We start from the raw sequence: 22,430 nt of genomic DNA, 5'->3' as shown, positions 1-22,430 counted from the left end.
CCGCCTCCGCCGCCGGGAACTACATCTCCCGGCAAGCAGCGCGCATGCGCGGAGGCTGGACGGAAGAGGGCGGTGCGGGACAGCCAAGCCCCGCCCCCTTTGCGCCGGCCGCCATTTTGTCACCGACTTTCACCCGCCGCCCGACGGGGCGGTTTTTTTTTTCTTAAAGGAGAAGCGACAGCCAAAAGCAGGCTCCGCCGCCAGGCCTCGCCGGAACCGCGAGCGGCGTCGCAGCCCTGCGGCAGGGAGCGGCCGCGCGGGGCTGGGGACGAACGGCTCTCCCTGCCAGGCCTCGCCCGCAGGGTGACGGGACCTGGGGGCAGCCGGAGGGGCGCAAGGCAGCGGCGGCGGTAGGGAGTCTGGCAGCGCCGAGCGCCCCGTGGCGGACGCACGGCGGAGGGGCGAGCCGGGCGGCGGGCCGGCGGAGCGGCAGCTGAAGGGGCCGCGCTCGGGTGGGCGCCGCGGCGGGGTCGGCCGGGGGGGGAGTGGGAGAGCGAGCGCGGTGGCCCTAGCGGCGCCTGCGCGGCGTGGCGCACGCCCGGGGCGCGCGGGGCGTGGCCCGCTGATTGGCCGCACGGCAGCGGAGGGGGCGGGCCCTGTCGCAATCGGGCAGCCTATTGGCCAGGCGGTGCGCGAGCGGAGGAGACGGGCGGGAGGATCGCGGGAAGGAGAAGGCGGAGCTGGGAGGCGTGGCTATCCCGCGCTTCCCGCCCGCGTATTGGCGGGCGCGGGAGGAGGTGTGTCCTTGGCTCCCCCGCGCGGAGGTGGGCGGTGGGCGGTGATTGGGCGCGGCCGAGGCGGGCGAGGTGAGGTTTGGCGGGAGGGAGGGTGGAGCCCGCAGGCGTAGCTGTGGTCCTGCCGCTCGCCGCCCCGATGCCGGCGGGCACCGAGGAGCCGGCGGGCGCCGAGGAGCAGCCACCTGCCCAAGGCCCGCCGGCGGCGGCTGAGAGGCCGCCGCCTTCGGGCCGCCGCCGTCCGCCCCTGGCCGCCGCCGATCAAGGGGAGGAGTCTGGAGGCAGCCGTGTGCTAAGGGGCGGCCGGGAACGGGGCCGGGCCGCTGCCGCCTCGGCCGCGGGGGGAGCCGCCGCCGCCGCCGTTTCTCGCCGTCGTAAGGCCGAGTATCCTCGGCGCCGGCGGAGTAGCCCCGGGGCCCGCCCCGCCGCCGAGCAGCTCGCCGCCGAAACGCCACCCGCGGCCAAGAAGGCCTCTCGGGCCGGGTGAGTGCCCTGCGGCACCGGGCTTGGTCCCCGCTCTCCCTGGGGTCGCGATCGGGGCGGGGGGAGGCTGGGAAGCTGCCCTGGACGAGTGGCCTCTCCTCTGTCCCGTTCGGGGGGCACCTAGGCCCCGGGGCCCGCTTCCGTCGGGGGGTGCCCCGGCGCTGTGCCTCTTTGTTGCGGGCCGGCCCCACCGGTCCCTGCCCGAGGAGCGCAGTGTCCCAAGTGCCAGCGGCTCCCGGCCGCCCTGCCTGGTGCGGCAGGCGTGCCTTCGGCTGTGAGCGAACCGAAGCACCTTGAGAGCCGCCGGCCGCGCAGCGTGCTCGGGAAGAGCATCTGCCTTCCTCCCTGCTCCTCGGCCTCCAGCTTGTTTTGGCCCCGTCTGCCCCAAGGCATGGCTGAAGGCGGTGCCGGCCTTTGGCTTCCTGGAGAAGGTGACAGCATCTCGCTGCTGCCTGCTTTCGGGAGGAGCAGAGCAGTCCCCGCTGCAGTCACCTGCGCCAGGGTGCTTGGGGCACTTGGTGTGGAGCTGAGCTGAGCTGAGCTGCCTTCCTCTGGCCGCAGCCTCTCCCAGTCAGGCTTGCTGTGGGCCAGAGAGGGCTTCTGCTGCTTTATTGCTCCAGCTCACCTCAACTTTTTCTGGCTGAGGCAGGCCCTCCTGCTTTCTGGGGTTGAAAGCAGTGATTTGAGAAGGTGGCAATGGGGCTGCCCCCAGGTGGGAGCCAGGGTTGGTTCTCAGCATCATCCATTTTCTTGTTTCTCCTCTCGTGCTGTGGGAGCTCTCCTCTCATGTTCTGGGAGCTCTCCTCTCGTGCTGATGTTTTGTGCTTTTTTTTTCAGGTGCACAGATAAAGCAGCTGGCAAAGGTAAGAGCTAAGTCACTCTTACTGTTGTATTCCCCCCAGAAAGTCAGAGCCTTCCCACAAAGGCAGCCAGGCATCTCTTGGAGCCCTTTTAAAGGCTGTTTTGTTGCTTGATGATTGGCTCTTTTTTCCCCCAAGGTCTCTGTCAGGACTCTGGAGCTGCAGTAAGCTGCTGCTGCTTGTGCTCAGTGTGTAGAAAGTGACTCTGTTAGAGAAGCAGCAGGGCTTTGCTGTGCTGGGGGAGGTTGAGGCCACACCATTTGACAGCTCTTGTTATGCAGTGGTTCTCAGGAGGCAGCAGACCCAGGGCTCCTATCAGTGCTGCTGGCCTTAAAGCACAGGTGGGGGTCCTTAAGAGACAAGTGAAAAGAGGTCTTGAAGTAAGAGTGCTCAAGTGTTTGCCCTTGCCATGCTCTGGCTTTGGTGGGTGGTGAATTTCTTGTGCTTGTGCCTCCAAGGATGGAAGAGGAGAGTTCTGAAGAGGAGAGAGCAGCTTGAGGAGTGTAACCCAGAGAGCCCCAGCTGGGGGGCATGCAGCCAGGAGCAGGACTTCTGTGCTGCCAGTGCCAGCCATGTGAGCTCTGCCTCTCCACTTGACAGCTTCCTGTCCAAACAAGACGTTGTTGGGCTTTGCTCCTCGTGCAGTGATGGCTTTGAAGCAGCTCCAGTGAAAGGCTTTGTGTAGTGCTGGCCCTAGAGAATTGTCACAGGAGTGAAGTGGTGAGGAGGGAAGGTCAGACACCTGTGCAAATGGCTTCACCTTTCTGCTGGAGCTGCTCAGTTGTTGTTTGCAGGCATCTGTGTCTTGAAGGGTGCCTTCTGGTCTGCTACTTCAGTCACTCTTTCTTCCCTTGGGGGTTTGTGCTGGTTTGAGTCACAGCAGGTGCAGCTCAAGCCATGCCAGTGTTGAAAGCCATCAGCATTCTGGCTGGCAAGGTGGATTGGTGCAGGATTAGGCAGTGTGTGTTTAGCACAGGCCCCACTGGTGTGCATTTGGCTCTTGCTGCATGGAGGGTGGGCAGAGGATTCAGTGTGAGAGAGGTTCAACCCCTTGGGCCGAGGCACAGTTGCAGGCATGTGTCAGAAGGCCTGGGGTCATCACCTAATGTACAGTGTCAACATCACAGCTCAGTGGGGAGTCCAGTGCCTTGGGCACCCTTCAGGAGAAATGTTGATGTGGTGGGGTGGAGGAGTGGGCAGAAGAGTTCCATTTTAACCCCACTCCTCCCTGGGCCATGCTTGGAAACGGCAAATGCCAGGCTGGCTCTGCCCCCAGCTGGGGCTCTCTGCACTCCTCCCATTCTAGGCTTTCAGCTTCAGGCTCTGGGAAACTCAGCTGCCCTTAAATGTGAGAGTGGGAGAGGGATTTCCTCAGCTCTGGGGCTCCCTTTTAAATGCTGAGCCTCCCAGTCAGGATGGAAGCTGTCACTGAGGAGCCCACAGGAAATCTGCTTTGGTGATTTTGGGTTTGGTTTGATTGGTTTGGTTCTTCCCCTCCAGCCTTTAAAACCAGAGGTGAGAAAGCTGTGCCTCTGTGCTCCAGCTGCACAGGGGGGAGGTGGCTGCACCATGCTTGTGCTTGCTGGGGAAGGCATGAGGCAGAGCACATGAAGTGCCTTCCTCAGACAGATCAGGCACTTTGCAGGAGGGAGACTTCCTTCCCACTGCCTCCTTTGTGCCTGTAGCACAAGAGCTGGAAGCAGCCTGCTCAGGTGTAAGCAAGCTGCAGCTTTCCAGAGCTGGCTGCAGTGCTCCAGCTGAGGTCTCAGCAGGGCAGAGCAGAGGGGGAGGAGAACCTCCCTGGCTCTGCTGGACACACTCTCTGAATGCAGCCCTCTTGGCCACCAGGGCACATTGCTGTCCCATGCAGCACTCGCTGTCCAGCAGCCCCCCCAGGTCCTTGCCCAGCTCTGCTTGGCTGTGGTGTGTGCAGCCCTGGCTGAATCTGTGCTGCTGGGCCAGGGGGGCAGGGGCTCTCCTTGGCTTGGGAGCACCAACACAAAGGTTTGAGTGTGCAGGTGTGGTGGGGAGGCTCTGGGGAGGCTACAGGTGTGTGTGGTGTCAGAGCTGGGCTGTGGTGCTGCTTGCACTCCCTGTCTGGCCCTGCTCAGCCCTGCAGTGGCAAACCTTTCCCTCCTCTGCAGGCACTTCAGCTGCAGCAGTGGAACCTTTCCCCTCAGCTGCTCAGATAATTGATGGGGCTGGAGTCAGGCAATGTAGCAGCAGCAGAATTCACATTTGGCTTCCCAAGCTGCTCTGTGTGTTCTTTCATTTGGGTTAGGCCTGGGTAGCTTTAGTGACTGGGGTAGAGCTCAGTGAATGTCCTGCCCCTGCTTCCACCCCAGTGCCTGGTGTGGCTCACAGTCAGGTCAGCAGCCAAGCAAAATCCACTTCAGCATTGCCTCCAGACCAGCTGCAAACTCTCATCCACTCTTGCTTCAGTGAGATTGTTTTGCCTCTGCTGTTTGCTGATCGCTCCAGAGGCTCTGAGGGGAGTTTCTGTCTGCAGCAGTTGGGAGCCCAGGCTGGGTGCCTGTCCTGCAGGGAGTGCTGCTTACAGAGGTGCTGCCAGGTTTGTGCTTGTGCTGGAGCCCCTCTGCCTTTGTCTTTGTGTTGCCTTCCATCTGTGCTTTGTCTCTGAGGTTTTGGAGCTGCAGGCTGGGAGGAGATTGCTCCTGCCACAGTAAGGAGGAGGAGGGTGGGGTTGGAAGGCAAAGGTGTCATCCCATGAGTGAACACTCAGACTGTGTGTGCCTGCTGCTGCTCTGCTGGAGCTGTGCAGAGCAGATGATGTGCAGCTTTGGTTTGGGCAGCTTACTTTTCCTCTGGGCTTTCAGGTTGTCATTTCTGTTGGCCTTGAGGCCTTTTTGGGGTATTTTTGGCAATGTCAAGAGAGGGAGGTCACAATCACAGAACTGTCAGGGTTGGAAGGGACCTCAGGGATCATCCAGCTCCAATCCCCCGCTATGGGCAGGGACACCCCACACCAGATCAGGTTGTTCAGAGCCATGCTGAGGCAGAGGAAGAAGCAAAAAGGAGGAAGGATCTTGTGGGGAAGGCTCCTTGACCACCTTCACTGCAGAGCAGTGAAGCAGAGTGGGGAGTGGTGTACTCTGTAGAAATGTGTCCTGGCAGAGGTCTCTCTCAACACCCCAAGGAGCTGTGAAAATCCCTTGCTCAGAGATCTTCAGCTGAGTGCCTGACTGAGGGGGGCAGGCCTCTTGCAGGCAGCTGTGTGTGCTGGCACTGGCAGCAGGGCATGGGGTGAGGGGAAGGTTTCTGGGAGGAGGGTTTCAGCTGCCTTTGGGTTTGATTTAGCTTTCCAGGAAAGCCCCAAAGCCCTGGAGGTGCTCACAGCTAGGACTGCAAAGGTAAAGCAGTCACAGCTCAGCTGGGTCTGCTACAGCAGGAAGTCAGGAGGGGTGCAGGTCAGTGCAGTTCGTGCCCTGACGGTGGAGAGGCTTCACATGTGCAAGGCACTGGCCTTGGTTGCTGCTCTACAGTGACACTGTGATGCCTCAGCATCCTGTGTTGCAGTCAGGTGGTGCCTGTTCCCACTCTGTTAATCAAGGGCTGGGGAATGAGTCACCCAAAGCAGACTACATGCTGCAAGTGAAAGGATCCTTGGGCTCAAGAGGCTTGCTGTGCAGATTTCGTGTTGGGAGAGACCTCAGGATCCCCCTGGTCCCACCTGCTGTTCACCACAGAGTTCACATCACTCTGCTCAGGCCTGGGGGAACTCCAGAATCAGGCTCCTCTGAACCTCATCAGGGTCAGCAAGACCAAGGGCAAGGTCCTGCACCTGGGCCCTGGCAGCCCCTGGCCTCGATCCCGGCTGGGGGATGAGTGGCTTGAGGGCAGTGCTGTGGAGGAGGGCCTGGAGATGCTGGCTCTAAGGGAGGAGCTTGCTCACATGCAAACATGTTAGCCAGTTCTGTTCTCTTGCCAACCCATGGCTGGAGCTCAGCCACCAGCCAGAAAGAAGCCACCTGCAGAAGCTGTAAATGAGTGCAGAGACCTTGGGCTGGCAGTGCTCGTGACGCCTTTGGCCTGAGCATGAGGCTGGGAGCATCCGGCTCAGATCCCTCAGGGCAATTACAAGGTGGCCAGGCCTGGTTAATTATGTGTTTGGGGGGTTCTCCCAGCCTGGCTTCTAATATGGCCCAGGTTTGAAGCTAGTCTGTCATCAAGCAGATGCTGAGGTTCAGGAGTGTCTCTCTTGTGCTTAGAGATCAGAGACAGTAAATATCTGCCCTGGTGAGACCTCACCTGGAATATTGCATCCAGTTCTGAGCTCCTCAGTTCAGGAGCTGCTGCAGAGAGTCCAAGGGAGGGCTACAAGGATGCTGAAGGGGCTGGAGCCCTGCCCTGTGAGAGGCTGAGAGCCCTGGGGCTGTTCAGCCTGGAGAGGAGAAAACTGAGAGGGGACTTAATACATGTCTGAGGGCTGGGGGTCAGGAGGGGGGGCACAGGGCCAGGCTCTGCTCAGCTGCACCCCGGGGTAGGACAAGGGCCAATGGATAGGAACTGCAGCACAGGAGGCTCCAGCTCAGCAGGAGGAGGAACTTCTGTGCTGTGAGGGTCCCAGAGGCCTGGAGCAGGCTGCCCAGGGAGGTTGTGGAGTCTCCTGCTCTGGAGCCTTCCCAGCCCCCTCTGGATGTGCTCTGTGTGCCCTGTGCTGGACGCTCTGCTCCTGCTCTGGCAGAGGCCCCTCCCAGCCCCTGGCATCTGCCTTTGCCAGGGGGAGGTTTGAAACCTTTGCATCCTTACTTGGGGGCAGCAGGGGCTGTGGTGAGAGCTTTACCGGAGGCTTGCTGGGGCTGCCCCCGGGGTGTGCCCTGCCTGGCTCCCGGCGGGGCGGGCAGCCGATGCCGCTGGGTGCTGCGCAAGGGCAGGGGGTGCGAGCCGCCGGCAGGAGGTGTGCTGCTTGTCCTGAAGAGACTGCCCTGGGTGTTTCAGATCCCAAAGAAGAGAAGCAGGAGCAGGAGGAGGAGGAGGAGGAGGTCCCGGGCGCGCCCGGCCAGGGCTCCCCCGGGGGCACCGGCAGGCCCGGGCGGAGCTGGCGCAGCAGCAGGGCAGCCGCCGGGCGCCAGCGCGACCCTGAGCTCCCGCGGGCGGCCAGGCCCAAGGCTGCCTCCCTGCAGCTCGTCTGCAAGTCGGAGCCCAACGCAGACCAGCTGGAGTACGGTAGGTGGGAAGCACAGTGCCGCAGGGAGCGAGGGCCGGGCAGCCCTCGAGGGCAGCGGGGGTGGGGCTGGCACCGCCCGCGGCTGGCACCGCCCGCGGCTGGCACCGCCCGGGAGAGCCCTCTGCCGCCGGCGCTCCTGGCACCGCTTGGCAGCAGAGGTGCCTGGCTGAGCCCCCTGCAGCGAGCACAGCTGAGACCTGACGGTGCCTTTTCCTTGCAGAGGTCACAGAAGGACATCAGTCTCCCGCTGGCCTCAGGTAGGAGCCACCCCGGAGCCCTTTGCCCTCTGCTTTGCTCCTCGGGGGGAGGAGCTCGTCTCGGGGGCCCTGCTTTGTTTCCCCTGTGGAAGGCTCTGGGCTGGGCAGCAGCTCTGGTCTTGCTCAGTCCTGGATCTTTGTATTCTCAGTCTGGATCCCAGGGGGCACTGTGGGGGAGTGGGCAGTGAGGGTTGGTCTGGGCATTGCCCCTGCTGCCTTTACTGCCTCGGGAGCAGGGGCTGTGGGTAGGTGGGCACACAGAGGGGACTGCTCTGCCCAGCCTCTGTTGGCTGTCATTGTGCTGCTTAGTCAGTGCAAGCTGTTAGCTCTCCAAGGTCATGCTGGGTGAGACAGTGCTGTGGAGCAGTGCTTTTCCTGCCCTAGGGGATGAGGCAGGAATATTCTTGCAGCAGTGCTTAAGCTGTTGATGCCAGGGAGAGGATTGTCCCCTTGGACCCAGCTCTGGTGAGGCCTCACCTTGAGTGCTGTGTCCAGTTTTGGGCACCTCAGTCCAAGAGAGCTGTGGAGGTGCTGGAGGCAGTGCAGAGGAGGGCAAGGAAGCTGGGAAGGGCCTGGAGAATGAATGTGATGAAGAGCAACTGAAGGAGCTGGGGATGGCTGATTTGAAACAGAGGAAGCTGAGGGGAGACCTCCTGGCCATCTGCAACTACCTGAGAGGAGCTTGCAGAGAGGCTGCTGCTGCTCTCTTCTAACAGGTCATTGGTGATGGACCAAGAGGGAATGGCCCCAAGCTGCCACTGGGCAGGCTCAGACTGGACAGTAGGAAACGCTTTTTCATGGCAAGAGTGGTCAGGGCTTGGAATGTGCTGCCCAGGGAGGTGGTGGAGTCCCCAAGCCTGGAGGTGTTTAGAGGTGGTCTGGATGTGGTGCTTGGGGCTGTGGCTTAGGGGTGAGCCTTGCAGAGCAGGGCTCTGGCTGGACTTGGTGATCCTGGGGCTCTGCTCCAGTCTGAACTGTGTAAAGTCCTCTCTTCTCTTGGTTTTTCTCCCCTCCCAACAGTGAGGATGAGGAGGAGATGCTCATCAGTGAGGAAGAAGTTCCCTTCAAAGATGATCCAAGGGATGAGACTTACCGGCCCCACCTGGAGAAGTGAGTTGGGTTAGGCCTTTGCTGTGCCTGCAGACACAGACAGCCCAAGTGACATCCTGGCTAAGGAGCACTCTGTGACCCAAAGCACCTGTGCTAGCTGCAGAGGTGGAAAGGCTCCCAGGGGGCTGAGTGCTTCCTGAATGCTGCTTCTCTGGCAGACTGAAGCCTGGAGAGCCCTGCTGCCTGCCAAGTTCTATATTAATCCTTGCTCAGAGTTCTGCTTGGAAGTGGGGCTTGGATAAACAGAGCTGAGTGTAGCTCCAGGGGGGGTTTGTTGCTTAAATGCTTCCAAAAAGCAGCCAATGGGAAGGGTGTTGGAGCAATCTGTTGTGTTTATGTCTTTGCAGGGAAGCACCAAAGCAGAGGAGAAAAGCTAGCAAGGTGAAGGAGGAAAAAGAGAAGCAGAAAGAGATCAAAGTAGAAGTGAAAGAAGAGAGCGAGTTCCAGGAGGATGAGGAGCCACCGAGGAAGTAAGGCACAGTGCAGTTATGCAGAGTGGTGTTCCTTTGGCAGCCTTGCTTCTGTGTCAGTGTGGTGGGGGTGGTGACTTCCCTCCTCCTCCTCTGCTCCTGAAAGACAATGAGGCAGAAGCCTTTGTTCTGATAGAGTCACAGAATGGTCCAGGCTGGAAGGGACCTCCAGAGGTCACCCAGTCCAGCCCCCTGCAGCCAGCAGGGGCAGCCCCAACTAGATCAGGCTGCCCAGGGCCTTGCTGAGCCTCACCTTGGGTATCTCCAGGGAAGGGACCTCAAGCACCTCCCTGGACAGCCTGGTCCAGTGTTTCACTACCCTGATAGTGAAGAACTTCTTCCTGATATCCAATCTCCATCTGCTCTTCTCTAGTGTGAAGCCATTGCCCCTGGCCCTGTACCTTCAGGCCTTTGCAGTCTCTCTGCAGCCTTCCTGTAGCCCACTTCAGGTACTGGAGGGCTGCTCTGAGGTCTGCCTGGAGCCTTCTCTTCTCCAGGCTGAACACCCCCAGCTCCCTCAGCCTGGCCTCAGAGCAGAGCTGCTCCAGCCCTGCACACTGGATGAGCTTTGGAGGTCCCTTCCAGCCTAGACCATTCTGTGGCACCTGGTTAATGTCCTCCTCCTGCACTGGGGCCCAACATGCCAGGGCTCAGGACAGCCAGCTGTGTTCTCCTCATTTTGGAGAAGTGAAACCAGAAACTTTTGCTTCCTAGTCAGTCTCTGGTGCTTGGAGAACCTTTGGGTGTGCTGCCACTGGAGCTCAGCACTGAGGCTTCCCTTCTGGCAGCTGAGGGAGGCTGTGCTGCTGTGCCTGTCCCAGCCACTCTCTGGGGTGCTGAGTTCAAAACACAAAAAGCTGTTGAGTGGAAAGTACACAAAAGCTGCTGCTGCACTTCCTTCCTCTGAGAGCCCCTGGAGCAATCTGGGCTCCCTCTGCTAGCCTGGGGCCTGGGGCTCTGCTAGAGAGCAGCCCCAGGGAGAAGGACCTGGGGGTGCTGCTGGACAACAAGTGCTGAATGGGACAGCAATGGGGCCTGGGGGCCAAGGGGGTCCTGGGGTGCATCAGAGGAGTGTGGCCAGCAGAGCCAGGGAGGTTCTCCTCCCCCTCTGCTCTGCCCTGCTGAGACCTCACCTGGAATGCTGCAGCCAGTTCTGGGCCCTCAGCTCAGGAGGGACAGGGATCTGCTGCAGAGAGGCCAAGGGAGGGCTGCAAGGCTGCTGAAGGGACTGCAGCACTGCCTGGGGAGGAGAGGCTGAGAGCCCTGGGGCTGTGCAGTCTGGAGAGGAGAAGGCTGAGAGGGATCTGTCTATAGCTGAGGGCCAAGAGGGAGGGGACAGGGCCAGGCTCTGCTCACTGGGCCCTGGGATAGGACAAGGGGCAGTGGATATAAACTCCAGCACAGGAGGCTCCAGCTCAGCATGAGGAGGAACTTCTGCACTGTGAGGGTCCCAGAGGCCTGGAGCAGGCTGCCCAGAGAGGTTGTGGAGTCTCCTCTGGAGCCTTCCCAGCCCTGGCTGGATGTGCTCTGTGTGACCTGTGCTGGATTCTCTGCTCCTGCTCTGGCAGGGGGCTTGGACTTGATCTCCTGAGGTCCCTTCCACCCCCTGGAATCCTGTGAGCCTGTGCCTCAGCCAGGCCCAGCCCAGCAGGCTGTGGTTGGAAGTGACCAGCTCTCCTGCACAGGGCAGGGGGGAAGGCATTCCTGGAAGCCCTCAGCCAGGCCCCACACCCTGCCTGCCCTTTCTTTCTTCTTTTCAGTCTGCAGCTGTCCAAACAACTTTGGCTGTTAGGATTAAATTCAGCCTTTTCCAGGCTGCACATCAGCCCTCAGCATTCTGCTTGTGTGAGTGCCTGCTGCAGACAGCTGGCAGGCTGCTGCCTCATTAACTGCAAGCTCCAGAGAGGAGGCAAAAAAGGCAAAAAAAATCAATGGAGTGCAGGTCAGAGGCAGATTCCTGTGGTTTCCTTCATGTGGTTTGCTCACACACCAGCTTCCAGCTCCCAGAGCATGTGTTACAAACAGGTAGCTTTGCCACCACAGTCCACAGCTGCTGCTGCTCCCCACTTCCTCTGCTCTGTTGCCTAACACTTCACATCAGGTGCAAAACAACCTGCACAGCTAGGAGGAGTGAGGTTAATGACCCAGCAGCTATTCTGCAGCCCTCTGCATTAACCACAGCAGGTTGTGCACCTGTCAGGGCAAACCAGAATCTCTGCTGTGCCTCAGCAGAGCTCTGCTGATGTGCAGGATGCAGCTCCCAGGCAGCAGCCCTGCCCAGAGCACGGTGCCTGCTTGCTCACGTGGCTGCAGAGACACTTACAGTAGGTTGATGGAAGTCTTTTCCAGACCATACTGAGACATCTTTATTGCAAAGCCATGCCAGTAAGATGCTGAGCAGGCACTCAGCATTCAAGCCAAGCTTTCAGAGTGGGCACAGGTTTCATTATGCACAGCAGCATCTGACACAAACAACATCAGCACCAGCCTCAGGCAGCCATCTCCAACAGAATGAAAAGAGCTCAATGTGCAGCAGCTTAGGAACAGCAAGAGGAGAGAAACACAGCACAGGATGTTAGGGGTTGGAAGGGACTTCAGGAGATCATCAAGTCCAACTCTCCTGCAAGAGCAGGACCATAGAATCCAGTACAGGTCACACAGGAACACATCCAGAGGGGGCTGGAAAGGCTCCAGAGAAGAGACTCCACAGCCTCTCTGGGCAGCCTGCTCCAGTGCTCTGTGAGCCTCACAGTGCAGAAGTTCCTCCTCATGCTGGGGTGGAACCTCCTGTGCTGCAGTTCATATCCACTGCCCCTTGTCCTGTGCTGGCAGCTGTGTGGTGGTGAATGGTGAGCTGAGACACCTTGGAGAGAGGCAACCCTGCTCAGAAGTGTTGTGCAGTAGAGCTGGTTGGTAGCCTTGCAGCAGCAGCCTGGTTTGGGCTGGTTTGAGGTCTGCCACGTGGCACCCAGTGTCCTGCAGAGAAGCTGTCAGGGGTGTGGGGGTCACAGCTGCACAGAGAGCAGCCTGCAGGAGCAGGTTGCAGAGAGGCTCAGGTGCTCAGCTGCTTGAGGAGCCTGCCCAGCTCTGAGCAGAGTGTTTCCTGGTCTGGGATCCACAGCAGCTGCCTTGCTGGGTGCAGCCTTACTTTCCAGGCTCCGAATGCACGAGAGCACTGTAGTGTGTTGCACACATCCTGCTCCTGCTTCCCAGCACACACTTCACAAAGTCTTGCTCACTGATGTTGTAAAGGAGCTGCTCTCAGTTCTGTTTCTGTAACCTTGTTTGTCACAGGAGGGGAAGGAGGAGAAAGGATGACAAAAGTCCAAGGCTGCCCAAGAGGAGGTGAGTGAGTGAGTGCCCTCTGCTTAGCTCTCTCCTCAGGACTTGCTTCCCCTGCATCCTGCACAGATATGTTGGTTGTCTCAAAGCTCTCACTTGTGCACAAGGCACAAGCACTGTGCTTTGACTTCCCTCCTTCCCTTCTCCCTCTAGGGGTGGGTTTGGTTTCAGCTAACTGAATCAGCACGCCCCCTCCCCACTTCCAAGTTGATCTCTGGCCTGGCATTGCCCAGAAAGAAGGCTCTGGGCAGTCTGTGTCCCCTGTGGTGTTCTCAGCTCCGGGGAGACTCCTCAAGTAGTGCTAGGGGCAGAGGGAGCTCTCAGACAGAGACTTTATCAGCATAGCCCAAAGAGGACAGCTGGAGCAGTAAGCCTGTGCTCTGCCACCACCAAGCTGCTCTGGCACTCGTGGATCTCGCTGCTGCCCTGGCTCCAGCTGCATCAGCTAACCACTGCCACTCTCCCTGCTGCCTCCTTAGGAAGAAGCCTCCCATCCAGTACGTGCGCTGCGAGATGGAAGGCTGTGGCACAGTCCTGGCGCACCCACGGTACCTGCAGGTTGGTTAAGGCTTTTTCACTTCCTGGATGAAGGGTTGAGGCAGGGAAGGACCATTTGGAAGAGGCAAGCCAGTCCTCCATTGGCTGGCACTGGGGCACTCCTTCCCTACACTGTCTTTATGGTAGATGTAATCAGTTGTGGCCCTGTGTGTCCCTGTCCTGCTGCCCGGTGTCCATCTCGGAGTCTGCTGAGGGACCCTCTGGGCTCCCTGTGTCTCAGCTGTTCCCTTAGCCATGTAAAGAGTCTTCAGCCTTTCACTCTTGCTTCACAGCATCACATAAAGTACCAGCACTTGCTGAAGAAAAAGTATGTGTGTCCTCACCCCTCCTGCGGTCGGCTCTTCCGCCTCCAGAAGCAGCTCCTGCGGCACGCCAAGCATCACACAGGTACAGGGAAGCAGGGAAGGGATGATGCAAGCTCTTCAGGTCAGGGAGCAGGGAGAGGGAGGGCAGGAAAACCTCTGGGGCTTTGGAGGAGAGTAAAGCCAAGGCAGGTGGGATAATTTGCAGCAGCAGGGTGTTCTGTCCTTCTGGATTGCTGTCTTGCAAGGAAATGAAAGGAACAGGCCATAGAGGTTTGAGCTCTCCCTCTGGCAACTATCACTTGGGAGCTGTGTAGGGGAAGAAACCAAGCCAAGCTTTAACCTCATTTGCTAGCCCTTCAGTATTGGCCAGAATGGATAATTAGCTCTTAGGAGAGTCTTAATCATGCTTTAACTCTGCCAGCCAGCTGCTGGGCTGTACTGTGAGACAGCTCCTCCTCTGCTGTGCCTGCTGGCCTCCCAGCACTTCTAGTTCTGCTGCTTCTTGGGCAGCTTTACCTGCAGCATGTGGGAGCTGGGAGGGGGAGCAGGTCTGCAGGGAAGTAATGCTCCAACTGGTGTTGCTTTCTAGATCAAAGGGATTACATCTGTGAGTACTGTGCCCGAGCCTTTAAGAGCTCTCATAACCTGGCAGTGCACCGCATGATCCACACGGGCGAGAAGCCCTTGCAGTGAGTACCTCTTGCCTGGCCCTTGCTCTCCTGCTTTGAGGGACAGAACCACAGGAACATCCAGCTTGGAACAGAGCCTCAGGATCACCAAGTCCAACCCAGAGCCCTACTCTGCAAGGCTCACCCCTAAGCCTTATCCCCAAGCACCACATCCAAACCACCTCTAAACACATCGGGGGTTGGGGGCTCCAGCACCTCCCTGGACAGCACGTTCCAATCCCTGACCACTCTTGCCCTGGAAAACATTTTCCTCATGTCCAGTCTAAACCTGCCCAGTGGCAGCCTGAGGCCATTCCCTCTTGTTCCCTCACTAATTTCCTGTGAGAAGAGACCAGCAGCAGCCTCTACAACCTCCTTTCAGGTAGTTGGAGACAGCAGTGAGGTCTCCCCTCAGCCTGCTCTCTCTCAACCTGAACAGACCCTTGGTACAGCTTTCTGGGGCTGCACTGAGTGCAGGGACAGCTCTGAGGGCTGGAGCCTGGCCTCCCAGCTCTCCAGACCCACCTCAGTTGGGGGCATGTGAGCTGCCCCTTGTCTCACCTGCTCCTGGAGGCAGCGTCTCCGCACCGCTGTGAGTCACCGCAGCCCGCTGCAGACAGAGCTGGCAGGGCTGCGGCCGGCACCAGCTGATTCCTTTGTGCTGCCTCCTTGCTGCTGCCGCCTGGGTGAGGCCCTGGGGCTGTCCCCCTGCGCTGACCTCCCCCTTCTCCTCCGCCAGGTGCGAGATCTGCGGCTTCACCTGCCGGCAGAAGGCTTCCCTCAACTGGCACATGAAGAAGCACGACGCAGACTCTTTCTACCAGTTCTCCTGCAACATCTGCGGCAAGAAGTTCGAGAAGAAGGACAGCGTGGTGGCCCACAAGGCCAAGAGCCACCCCGAGGTGCTGATCGCCGAAGCGCTGGCTGCCAACGCGGGCGCCCTCATCACCAGCACCGACATCCTGGGCGCTAACCCCGAGGCCATCGCGCCCCCCACCGACGGCCAGGGCCTGCCCCTGCTCCCCGACCCCCTGGGCGGCGCCGCCCCCGCCGAGTGCCTGCTGCTGGGCCCCGACGGGATGCCGAAGCCCTACTGCGGCGGGGCGGAGCGCGTCAGCCTGGTGGCCGACGGCAAACTCTTCGTGGGCGGCGGCAGCAGCGCCAACCCCGAGGGGCTGGTGATGAACACGGAGATCCTGGGGGCCACCACGGAGGTGCTGATCGAGGATTCAGACTCCGCGGGACCCTAGTGTGGGTGGGGAGCACCTCGGGTGCTGGGACGCTGTGCTTAAAGAGAGGAAACCAGACAACAGAGAAACAGAGACTGAACTGAAAGAGAGGAAGGTTCAACACAACTTACAGTACTAGTAAATAACCGAAGGGTCTGCGCCCCTCCAGTGTGGATCACAGCACATCCTCTTTCTTCCAACCACTTCTCTCTCTCTCCCGCTGCTCCTCTGTAGGAAGGGGCAGGTGCTGCCGTTACCAGAGCGAGCCGGACTGAGCGATGGCGTTCCCCGGTGCAGGGCAAGGGGGGGCACTGCTGAGACCCTTCACTCTCCCCCAAAGCCTTTCTGGCTCCTTGGCGTGGCACCGCTCGCAAGCTAGGAAGTGTTTGATACGCTCTGGACAAGTTTCTTAGGACTCCCTCTGGCCCCCGGTCCCAACGTCTATGCATTGCTGCACTCTGGTCCTCGCAGACTGGTTCTTCCTCCCAGGGCTGGGAGTCTGGCTTGGCACTTTAGGGCCCCCTCAGCAGGGCGAGCTGTGAAGCGGCGCACGTCCCTCTCCCCGCCGCGCTCCCTGGCTCCGGCTGCGGCAGGAAGTGGAGGGGAGGGAACGCCCTGGCTCGTAGATCATGTTTGCTTGGAGAGGCCCGGGGGCTACGGGAGCCCTGCGTGGGAGAGGCAAGGAGGAGCATCCCAGTTTGACGACAGTAATTTGCACTTTGAACATGCTTCGTTTTTGTGTTGTGGTAACGAGATTCCTTTATTTATTGATTGAAAAAGGGTCGGTATTTTTAGTTATGTTCTTAGGGGGTGGAGGTGGAAGGCGTTTGGGCTACTTCCCGGTAGGCTCCTTTGCACTAGCGAGCTGCAGGGAGCAGGTCGCTGGGAGAGCTGGGCTGGAGGCAGCCTTCTGGGCTCAGATGTCTCTCAGCTTTTCCAGAGGAGAGGGAGAGCCCCTGGAGGGGAGCCTGCTGGTGCTGGGAGGCTCTGCAGCAGCGCTGTAGCAGGAGGATGCGGTGAGTGATGGATGGAAGGGTTGGCTCTTGCCCACCTCCCAGCTAGGGGCGAGCTCCCCGCGTTCGGTGCTCTTGAAGCCTCCCCCTTGCTCCCTGCCTGTCAGGGAAGAACATCAGCCAGGAGCTTGTTCTCGTGACATAGGACAGCGGTGAGCTGCTTGCTGCTGGGGGGTGAGCTCCTCCAGCTCTGCCTCTCTCTTTCCAGGTCTAGAACAAAGATAGAGAAGCAGGGCTGGGCTATGGTTGTCTCAGGCTTGTTTAGCCAAGGCAGTAGACTGACAGGGCACGCAGGGGCTCTCAGCATCTCTGCCCCGGGCCTGTCCTGGGGGGAGGGGCTGCTGCAGCCGCGGTCTCAGAGCTCCTCTCTCCTGTGCTTTCCTGTCGGTTGGAGCCTTGTCTGCTGGTGTGGCCAGGGCAGCCCTGAGCCCTCGCAGAAGTTTGCATAGGATATGATGTGTCTGCTATGGAGACTTGGATCTTTCTGCTCTTACCTGAGTTGTGTGTGGAGATTCAGTGGCCTTGAATTCGTAGTGTTTTTTGGAAGAGGTGAAGGACAACCTGAGCTCTTTTCTTTTCTTTCCTGTTTGCTTGGTTTCTGGGTTGTGTGGTTGGGAGCAGAGAACTGAGGTATCTTGTTGAGCACAAGGTTGGCTAGGTCGGTGTGTGGCACCCAGCAGCTGGGCAGGATTGGGTACCTGGGGGCTGCAGGATGGCAATAAACCAGGGAGCTTAACTGGAGACTCTTGACAGGAAACTGGCGCTGAACACCCACTCTGTCCCCTCTGCTGCCTGGAAACGAAGCTGTGGGCCAAACCTGACAGCTTTCATTAGGCCATTTGTCCTGAGCTGTCCCCCCCCCCACCACCTTTCCCCCTTTCCACTGATAGCTTTGTCAGGGCAAGTTGAAACACTTCTGGTGTTGGGGTGGTTTGTGGCTGAGCAGTTTTCCACCGTGGTTGGTGTCTTACGTCCTGGGTGTGGGCATCCCACGTTCCTGCACCCTGGCAGCAGCATGACTCCCATGCCTGCAGGAGATGCATCTGGCCAGGAGCCTCCCCTGGAGATGAGGCTGAGGGCCCCAGTACCTGAGCGTGGCTCTCTGGAAGGGTGAATGCCAGGTCCATGGTGGTACCTTGGTAAACTGAAGCAGTTTCTGCAGCTGGGGTGATCCAGTTTCTGGCCTGGATCAGGTTGGGGTGGTTTCCAGCAGGTAGCTCCCAGGTGGCTCCCTTGCAGCACGGCAGAGATGTGTTCAAACTCCCCTCGGGGGCTTCCGTGCCCCAGCAGTGTGGTCTTCTGTCTGGGCAGGCTTGGGGCTGTCTGAGCCCCCTGGTGTGGTGGTGGCACTGGCATCTCTCCTGGCCTGGATCCTGCCACCAGCAGCAGATGTGCTGCTGGTGTAGTGCAGGTTGGCCACAGTCATCCCCAGGCTTACTGCAGACCCCACTGCTGGAGCTGCTTTCCGTGCCCTCCCCCCGTGCCCCGCGGGAGGTGCAGGCGGGCAGGGCCTGGCACAGAACACTAAATGGAGAGCTTGGGGTTTTGTTTTCTGAGAGATGGCACTTAAAATGTTTTTGAGTCAAGGGCTTGCTCACCTCTGGTGATGCAACACTTGGCACCTGGCTGGGAGGCAAGGGAGGCTGCCTGGTCTGCATCTGCCCCAACAGCTCTGAGCAGAGCAAGGAGTTTACCATCAGCCACGCTGCAGGGATGCAGCCGAGCAGCTCCTTTGCTTCCCAGCCTGGGCACCTCTGGTCCCTGCTGCTCCCCACCTCGGCCTTCCATGCACCCCTCTCAGCTCTCCCCCTTTTTTTCCCCTTTTCCTGGGCTCAGCCCCTTGCCTGTCTGTCCTCTAACCACAGCCTGCTAACCCCTGGTGCAGGAGGGGCTGCTGTAGCTTCCTCCCCACTCCCATTTGAGACCCTAAAACTGACACAGCCCTCCTGCAGCTCCTCCTGCCCTCGGTGTCTCTCCTTCACTCGCATGCAGTTTGCTTCAATAAATTATTGTAGTAGTTTGCAATAAACTTTTTTGTATTTTTCCCCCCCCTGTATTTATTTTTTGTTCTCCTCCCCGGGGAGGGAATGGAGGGGGTGCAGAGCCCTGCGCCTGCTCCCGGTGCCCTGGGGAGCTTGCAGGCGCTGTAGCCACTTCGAGCAGCGGCGTGCGGGCAGGGGCCTCGGTCCGGGAGCCCCCAGCGCACAGGGTTGGGGCCGGGGGCTGTGCCGGCTCCAGCTGGGGGCTTCCGGAGCTCAGCAGCACTTTCTGCAGTAGCCACCAGGTGGCAACGATGCTGCTGGGTTGGCCCCCGGCCCCGGGAGCTCGGCCTTGGTGGGGCCGGGGCAGCGTCCCAGCCAGGCTGGGGCAAGGCTCAGCTGCTGTGATACTAAAGGGAAACTGCTTCTCAACCCCTGGTTTTTCTTCTGTTCTTTCTCTTACTCTGGGTAATACATAACCAAAATAAACATACTGAGGAAAGAAACCCGAACCAACCTGAAGGGCTGTTTTTGTCGTGGTGCATGCAGTTTGCTCTAGGGGGTGGCCAGCATTGCCCTGGGGTAATGGCTGGGACCTCCTCCTCTGCCTGCAGAAAGGGCACCCCGAGGTACCCGGGGCCGTGCAGCCACGGGGAAATAAGAGGGCTGGAGAGGAGCAGGACAGGCCCCTGCAGCCCTCTGCTGTGCTTTGGTGTGCAGCCCAGGCTGCAGCCGGTGCTGGATCCCCAGCCCAGGGACTCCCCCTCCGTCCTTGGTCGCAGTGCTCTGCCCCACCACGGCCCAGGCCGCGGTGTTGAGCAACGCCTGGGCTCTGCTGGCCTCTTCCCGGCAGCGGTTCCTGGCGCCGTGGCGTGAGCTGGGGGATCAGCGTGCTGCTAATCTCGCTGTGTGGATGGGAGGGAAGAGGGGGTCAGAGCCGGGGCTGGGAGCCTGCTGCCAGCGGGCAAGGCCATCACGGGCGAGCTCTCGGAGGAGCGGTGCGGGAACGAGGGCAATAATCTGTTGCTGTTGATCCCAGAGGCGAGAACTGGCAGCGCCGTGCCAGCCCCCGGGCGCAGAAGGAGGGTAGTGCCAGGCCAGCGGACGCGTGAGCGGAGCTCTCCGCTGGAATGCACCAGCTCAGCAAGGGATTGTCCTCTCTGGGCTGGGCAGGCACCGTGCCCTGAGCCTGGTGCCCGTGACGGCTGCCCCGGCCATGGCGGCGGCAGACAGCCCCTCCGCCGGCCTCCGGCGCCGCGACCTCTGCAGCAGAGGCATCCGCCTGGCCGGGAAGATGCGCTCGGACGTCATGGACCTCCTGGACACTTACGTGAGTTGGCTGTGCCCCCTCTGCCCGCTGGCGGGGCGGGGGGCGCTGCTGGGGTGTCTGCTGGCACTGGGGGCTGTGCTGGGGCGCGAGGGGCTGGCCCCCAGTGGAAGTGGGAAATTAATCCCTGCTGGTACTGAGGCCTTGAGCAAACCTTGGGCACCTTGCCTGAGTGCCTCCTGGCCGGCGTTGGAGCTGATCCCTGGAGAGACCTCCTGTCTTTCACCACTGATACCCAGCTGCCGTGTGCCCTGCAGGTGGAGTGGCAGGGCCTGGACGCCTCGGCCAGCGTGGCGGCGGTGGAGGGCGTGCCGGCGGCGGCGGTGGAGCGCTGGGATGAGCAGACGGGGACCCAGCGGCTGCTGGAGAACCTGGCAGCGTACAGAGCCTTCCGGGCACTGCTGGCACAGATGCTGGAGGAGCAGCAGGAGCAGCTGGGTGAGGCTGACACTGCCCTGGGCCGGGCGCTGGCGGCTGTCCTGCTCCAGGTCTCAGCCTTCACCTACCACCTGGAGGAGCTGCTGCAGCTGGAGAGCCGTGGGACCCCCAGCGAGGAGGTGGCTGTGCCGGCGCCCCCCTCCCAGCTGGGGCTGTTCGAGAGGAAGCTGCGGGGCCTGGGGGTGCTGCGGGAGCTGGCACAGTGGGCGGTCAGGTCCGCGCGGGACCTGCGGCAGCTTGCCAAGCCCAGCCCGGGCAGCAGCTCGCTGCCCAGCCCGGATGAGAGCCCCTGAAGCTGGGTGTGTGTTGGGAGGGCTTGGGTGCTGCTGGGGCATAGCAGGGGGCTCCTTGCAGCCTTTGCAGAGGGCTGCTGACAGCACAGAGTTGTTCAGGATGGGGTGCAGGTGGGAGGGACCAAGTCACTAACCCCTGGGCCCCCCTCATGCTTTTGGTACCACTCCCTGGGGGGAAGCTGAGGCATGGGCCTCAGTCTCTGGAGACTTTCAAGACCCATCTGGATGTGTTTCTGTGTGTCCTGTGCTAGATTCTGTGGTCCTGCTCTGGCAGGGGGGTTGGACTTGATCTTCAAAGGTCCCTTCCAGCCCCTAACATCCTATGATGCATTCTGCCCTGGAGCAAGCTGGGGTACCCAGGTGGGGTGAGCCTCAGGGGTGGCTCTGACTCTGCCTGCTGCAGGGTCAGAATTATCCCCTGGGAAGCAGCTTTGGTCTTTACCCCAGGGCCAAGAGGCTGCGGTCCTCAGTGGGCTTCCTTTGAAATCCAGTTGCTGCCTGGCCTGCTATGGCCAGATGCTGCCTCTGGCAGGGAGAAGCTGCCTTGGGGCTGTTGCAGAGGCAAGGCAGGAGCAAAAGGACAGAGGAATTTTGCCTAGTGGAAGAAAGCTGGGGACCTGCCCCCCGGTGTGAGATGCAAGACTTGGCCATGTTCACATGGACTCCTTTCTCCTTCCTGGCTCACATTTTCTGCACATTGAATTTCTGCTCTAACTGCTTGGGGGCTTTTTTTGGGGGGGAGAGGGGGTGTGGGAGTACAATAAGGAGGGGATTTCTTAAGCACTCCAAGTAGTGGAGAAGAGCTTTTAATGGAAGGCTGTGATTCAGAAGACTCTCTGCAAGGAGGCTTGTGCCTCCAGGGGTTATTTTGGGACTGGAAATGGCACAGAGGATTAAGTAGCCCAAACCATATCTATGCTTACCCTGTGAGGGGGAATGCTGTGACATTTTGCAGCTGCCCAGGCTGTGGTTTTCTTGCTGAATAGATGTGATGGCTGCCGGCTGCAGAGTGAATAAAAGGGCTGGGAGATCTGCTGGGGTGACGTGACTTCTTGGGAGAGGTGGGACAATGGGGCTCAGCTTCACCAGAGAGCCTGGGCCACACTGCTCTTACCCCAGGGGAGGTTCTGGTCCTGGTGGGGTGGGAGGTCTGGGGCTGATGGTACCTGCTGGGAGGCCATAAGGAAGATGAAGGAGCTGGGGATGAAGGAAGAGGAGGTGGTGGAGAGGGTGACTGGGGCTGTGCATCATCCTGGTGCGGCCCTGCCTTCCTCTCCGGCCTGCGAGAGGGAAGGCAATGGAGAGGGACGCCGGGGCACGAGGTGGGGAGGAGGCTGGGGACGTGCCTGGCTGGCCCCATACAAAGAGCCTTTGTTGTGGTGGGTGGTGGCGACACTGGGCACAGCGCCCACCCCAGCAGCACTGCTGCCTGCATGGGCATGGGGGCCCCAGGCGCTGTGGGAGGACAAAGGGCGACGCTGAGGCGCAGAGCCCCTGCCACCCATCCTGCCCTCTCCATCGTCCACATCAAGGCAAGGAGGGCCCTGGGGAGGCTGGCCACGGGCGGTTTCGTGGTGCCTGGTGTTGTGTGGGTGAGACCCAAGGGGAGGAGCGAGCACCTTCCTGCCTGACCGCAGCTTGGCAGCTCAGGAGGGATTATTTGTGGTGTTTCTGCTTTCCCGCACTTGGGATTAACAGCTTCAGGCCTTTCTGTTTCTCAGGATTAGTCAAAGTCCCTTTGCCCCACAAATATTTCTGCTTCCCACTCTTGCCTGCTTTGTGCACTTGAAGCCATCTTAACTTTTCTCCCTGTGCACCTCCTTGCTCAGCAGAGGGCAAGTGCTGGCATCCTCGCCTGCCCGCTGCCCCTTGTTGCCCAGAGGCAGGTGTGTCCCTCTCAACTGCTGCATGGCTGTCCCTGAACCTTGCCACCCCAGCAGACAGGAACAGACCACTCTTTCCCCGTTGCAGTAGCCTGGGTATGAGGCCACTTCTGAGGAGCCAGCCCCAGCCCTGGCACAGATCCATGCAACTCAATCCTTCCAGGTCAGGTGCTGCTGAGAGCTGAGCTCTGCCTGCTACAATCACACCCCGTGAGTCCAAGCAGGGTATTGAAGGTGGATCAGGATGGTGCTGCAGCTTCCCTAGGCTGTGCCCTGCAGTGCAATTTGCCACT

The 22,430-nt window shown here is 60.1% G+C and overlaps 2 protein-coding genes across 2 annotated transcripts; both read left to right on the top strand.

Moving 5' to 3' along the window:
• The first annotated feature begins 474 nt into the window (after positions 1 to 474).
• On the top strand, positions 475 to 18,262 carry ZFP91 (ZFP91 zinc finger protein, atypical E3 ubiquitin ligase). The gene is made up of 11 exons (XM_068148449.1): positions 475 to 1,217; positions 2,055 to 2,080; positions 7,037 to 7,264; positions 7,486 to 7,522; positions 8,543 to 8,632; positions 8,980 to 9,102; positions 12,397 to 12,447; positions 12,924 to 13,002; positions 13,275 to 13,389; positions 13,897 to 13,996; positions 14,715 to 18,262. Exons 1-11 carry the CDS (start codon positions 874 to 876, stop codon positions 15,223 to 15,225), a joined length of 1,704 nt encoding a protein of 567 aa, XP_068004550.1. The 5' UTR covers positions 475 to 873; the 3' UTR covers positions 15,226 to 18,262.
• A 1,147-nt stretch (positions 18,263 to 19,409) lies between these two features.
• Positions 19,410 to 20,973, top strand: CNTF (ciliary neurotrophic factor). Its single transcript, XM_068148450.1, has 2 exons — positions 19,410 to 19,526; positions 19,781 to 20,973. Exons 1-2 carry the CDS (start codon positions 19,413 to 19,415, stop codon positions 20,252 to 20,254), a joined length of 588 nt encoding a protein of 195 aa, XP_068004551.1. The 5' UTR covers positions 19,410 to 19,412; the 3' UTR covers positions 20,255 to 20,973.
• Positions 20,974 to 22,430: the final 1,457 nt, after the last annotated feature.

The sequence above is a fragment of the Melanerpes formicivorus genome, unplaced genomic scaffold, assembly GCF_026170545.1.
Source record: "Melanerpes formicivorus ecotype bairdi unplaced genomic scaffold, bMelFor1.0.p_v2 SCAF_16, whole genome shotgun sequence".
Classification (NCBI taxonomy): Eukaryota; Metazoa; Chordata; class Aves; order Piciformes; family Picidae; genus Melanerpes; species Melanerpes formicivorus.
This window is presented reverse-complemented; position numbering and strand designations above follow the sequence as displayed.

Coding starts and splice junctions, on each gene's coding strand:
- ZFP91 (XM_068148449.1), top strand. CDS start 874: ATGCCGGCGGGCACCGAGGAGCCGGCGGGCGCCGAGGAGCAGCCACCT. Junction 2,081..7,036: donor AGATAAAGCAGCTGGCAAAG/GTAAGAGCTAAG, acceptor TGGGTGTTTCAG/ATCCCAAAGAAGAGAAGCAG. Junction 13,390..13,896: donor GCACGCCAAGCATCACACAG/GTACAGGGAAGC, acceptor GTTGCTTTCTAG/ATCAAAGGGATTACATCTGT.
- CNTF (XM_068148450.1), top strand. CDS start 19,413: ATGGCGGCGGCAGACAGCCCCTCCGCCGGCCTCCGGCGCCGCGACCTC. Junction 19,527..19,780: donor TGGACCTCCTGGACACTTAC/GTGAGTTGGCTG, acceptor TGTGCCCTGCAG/GTGGAGTGGCAGGGCCTGGA.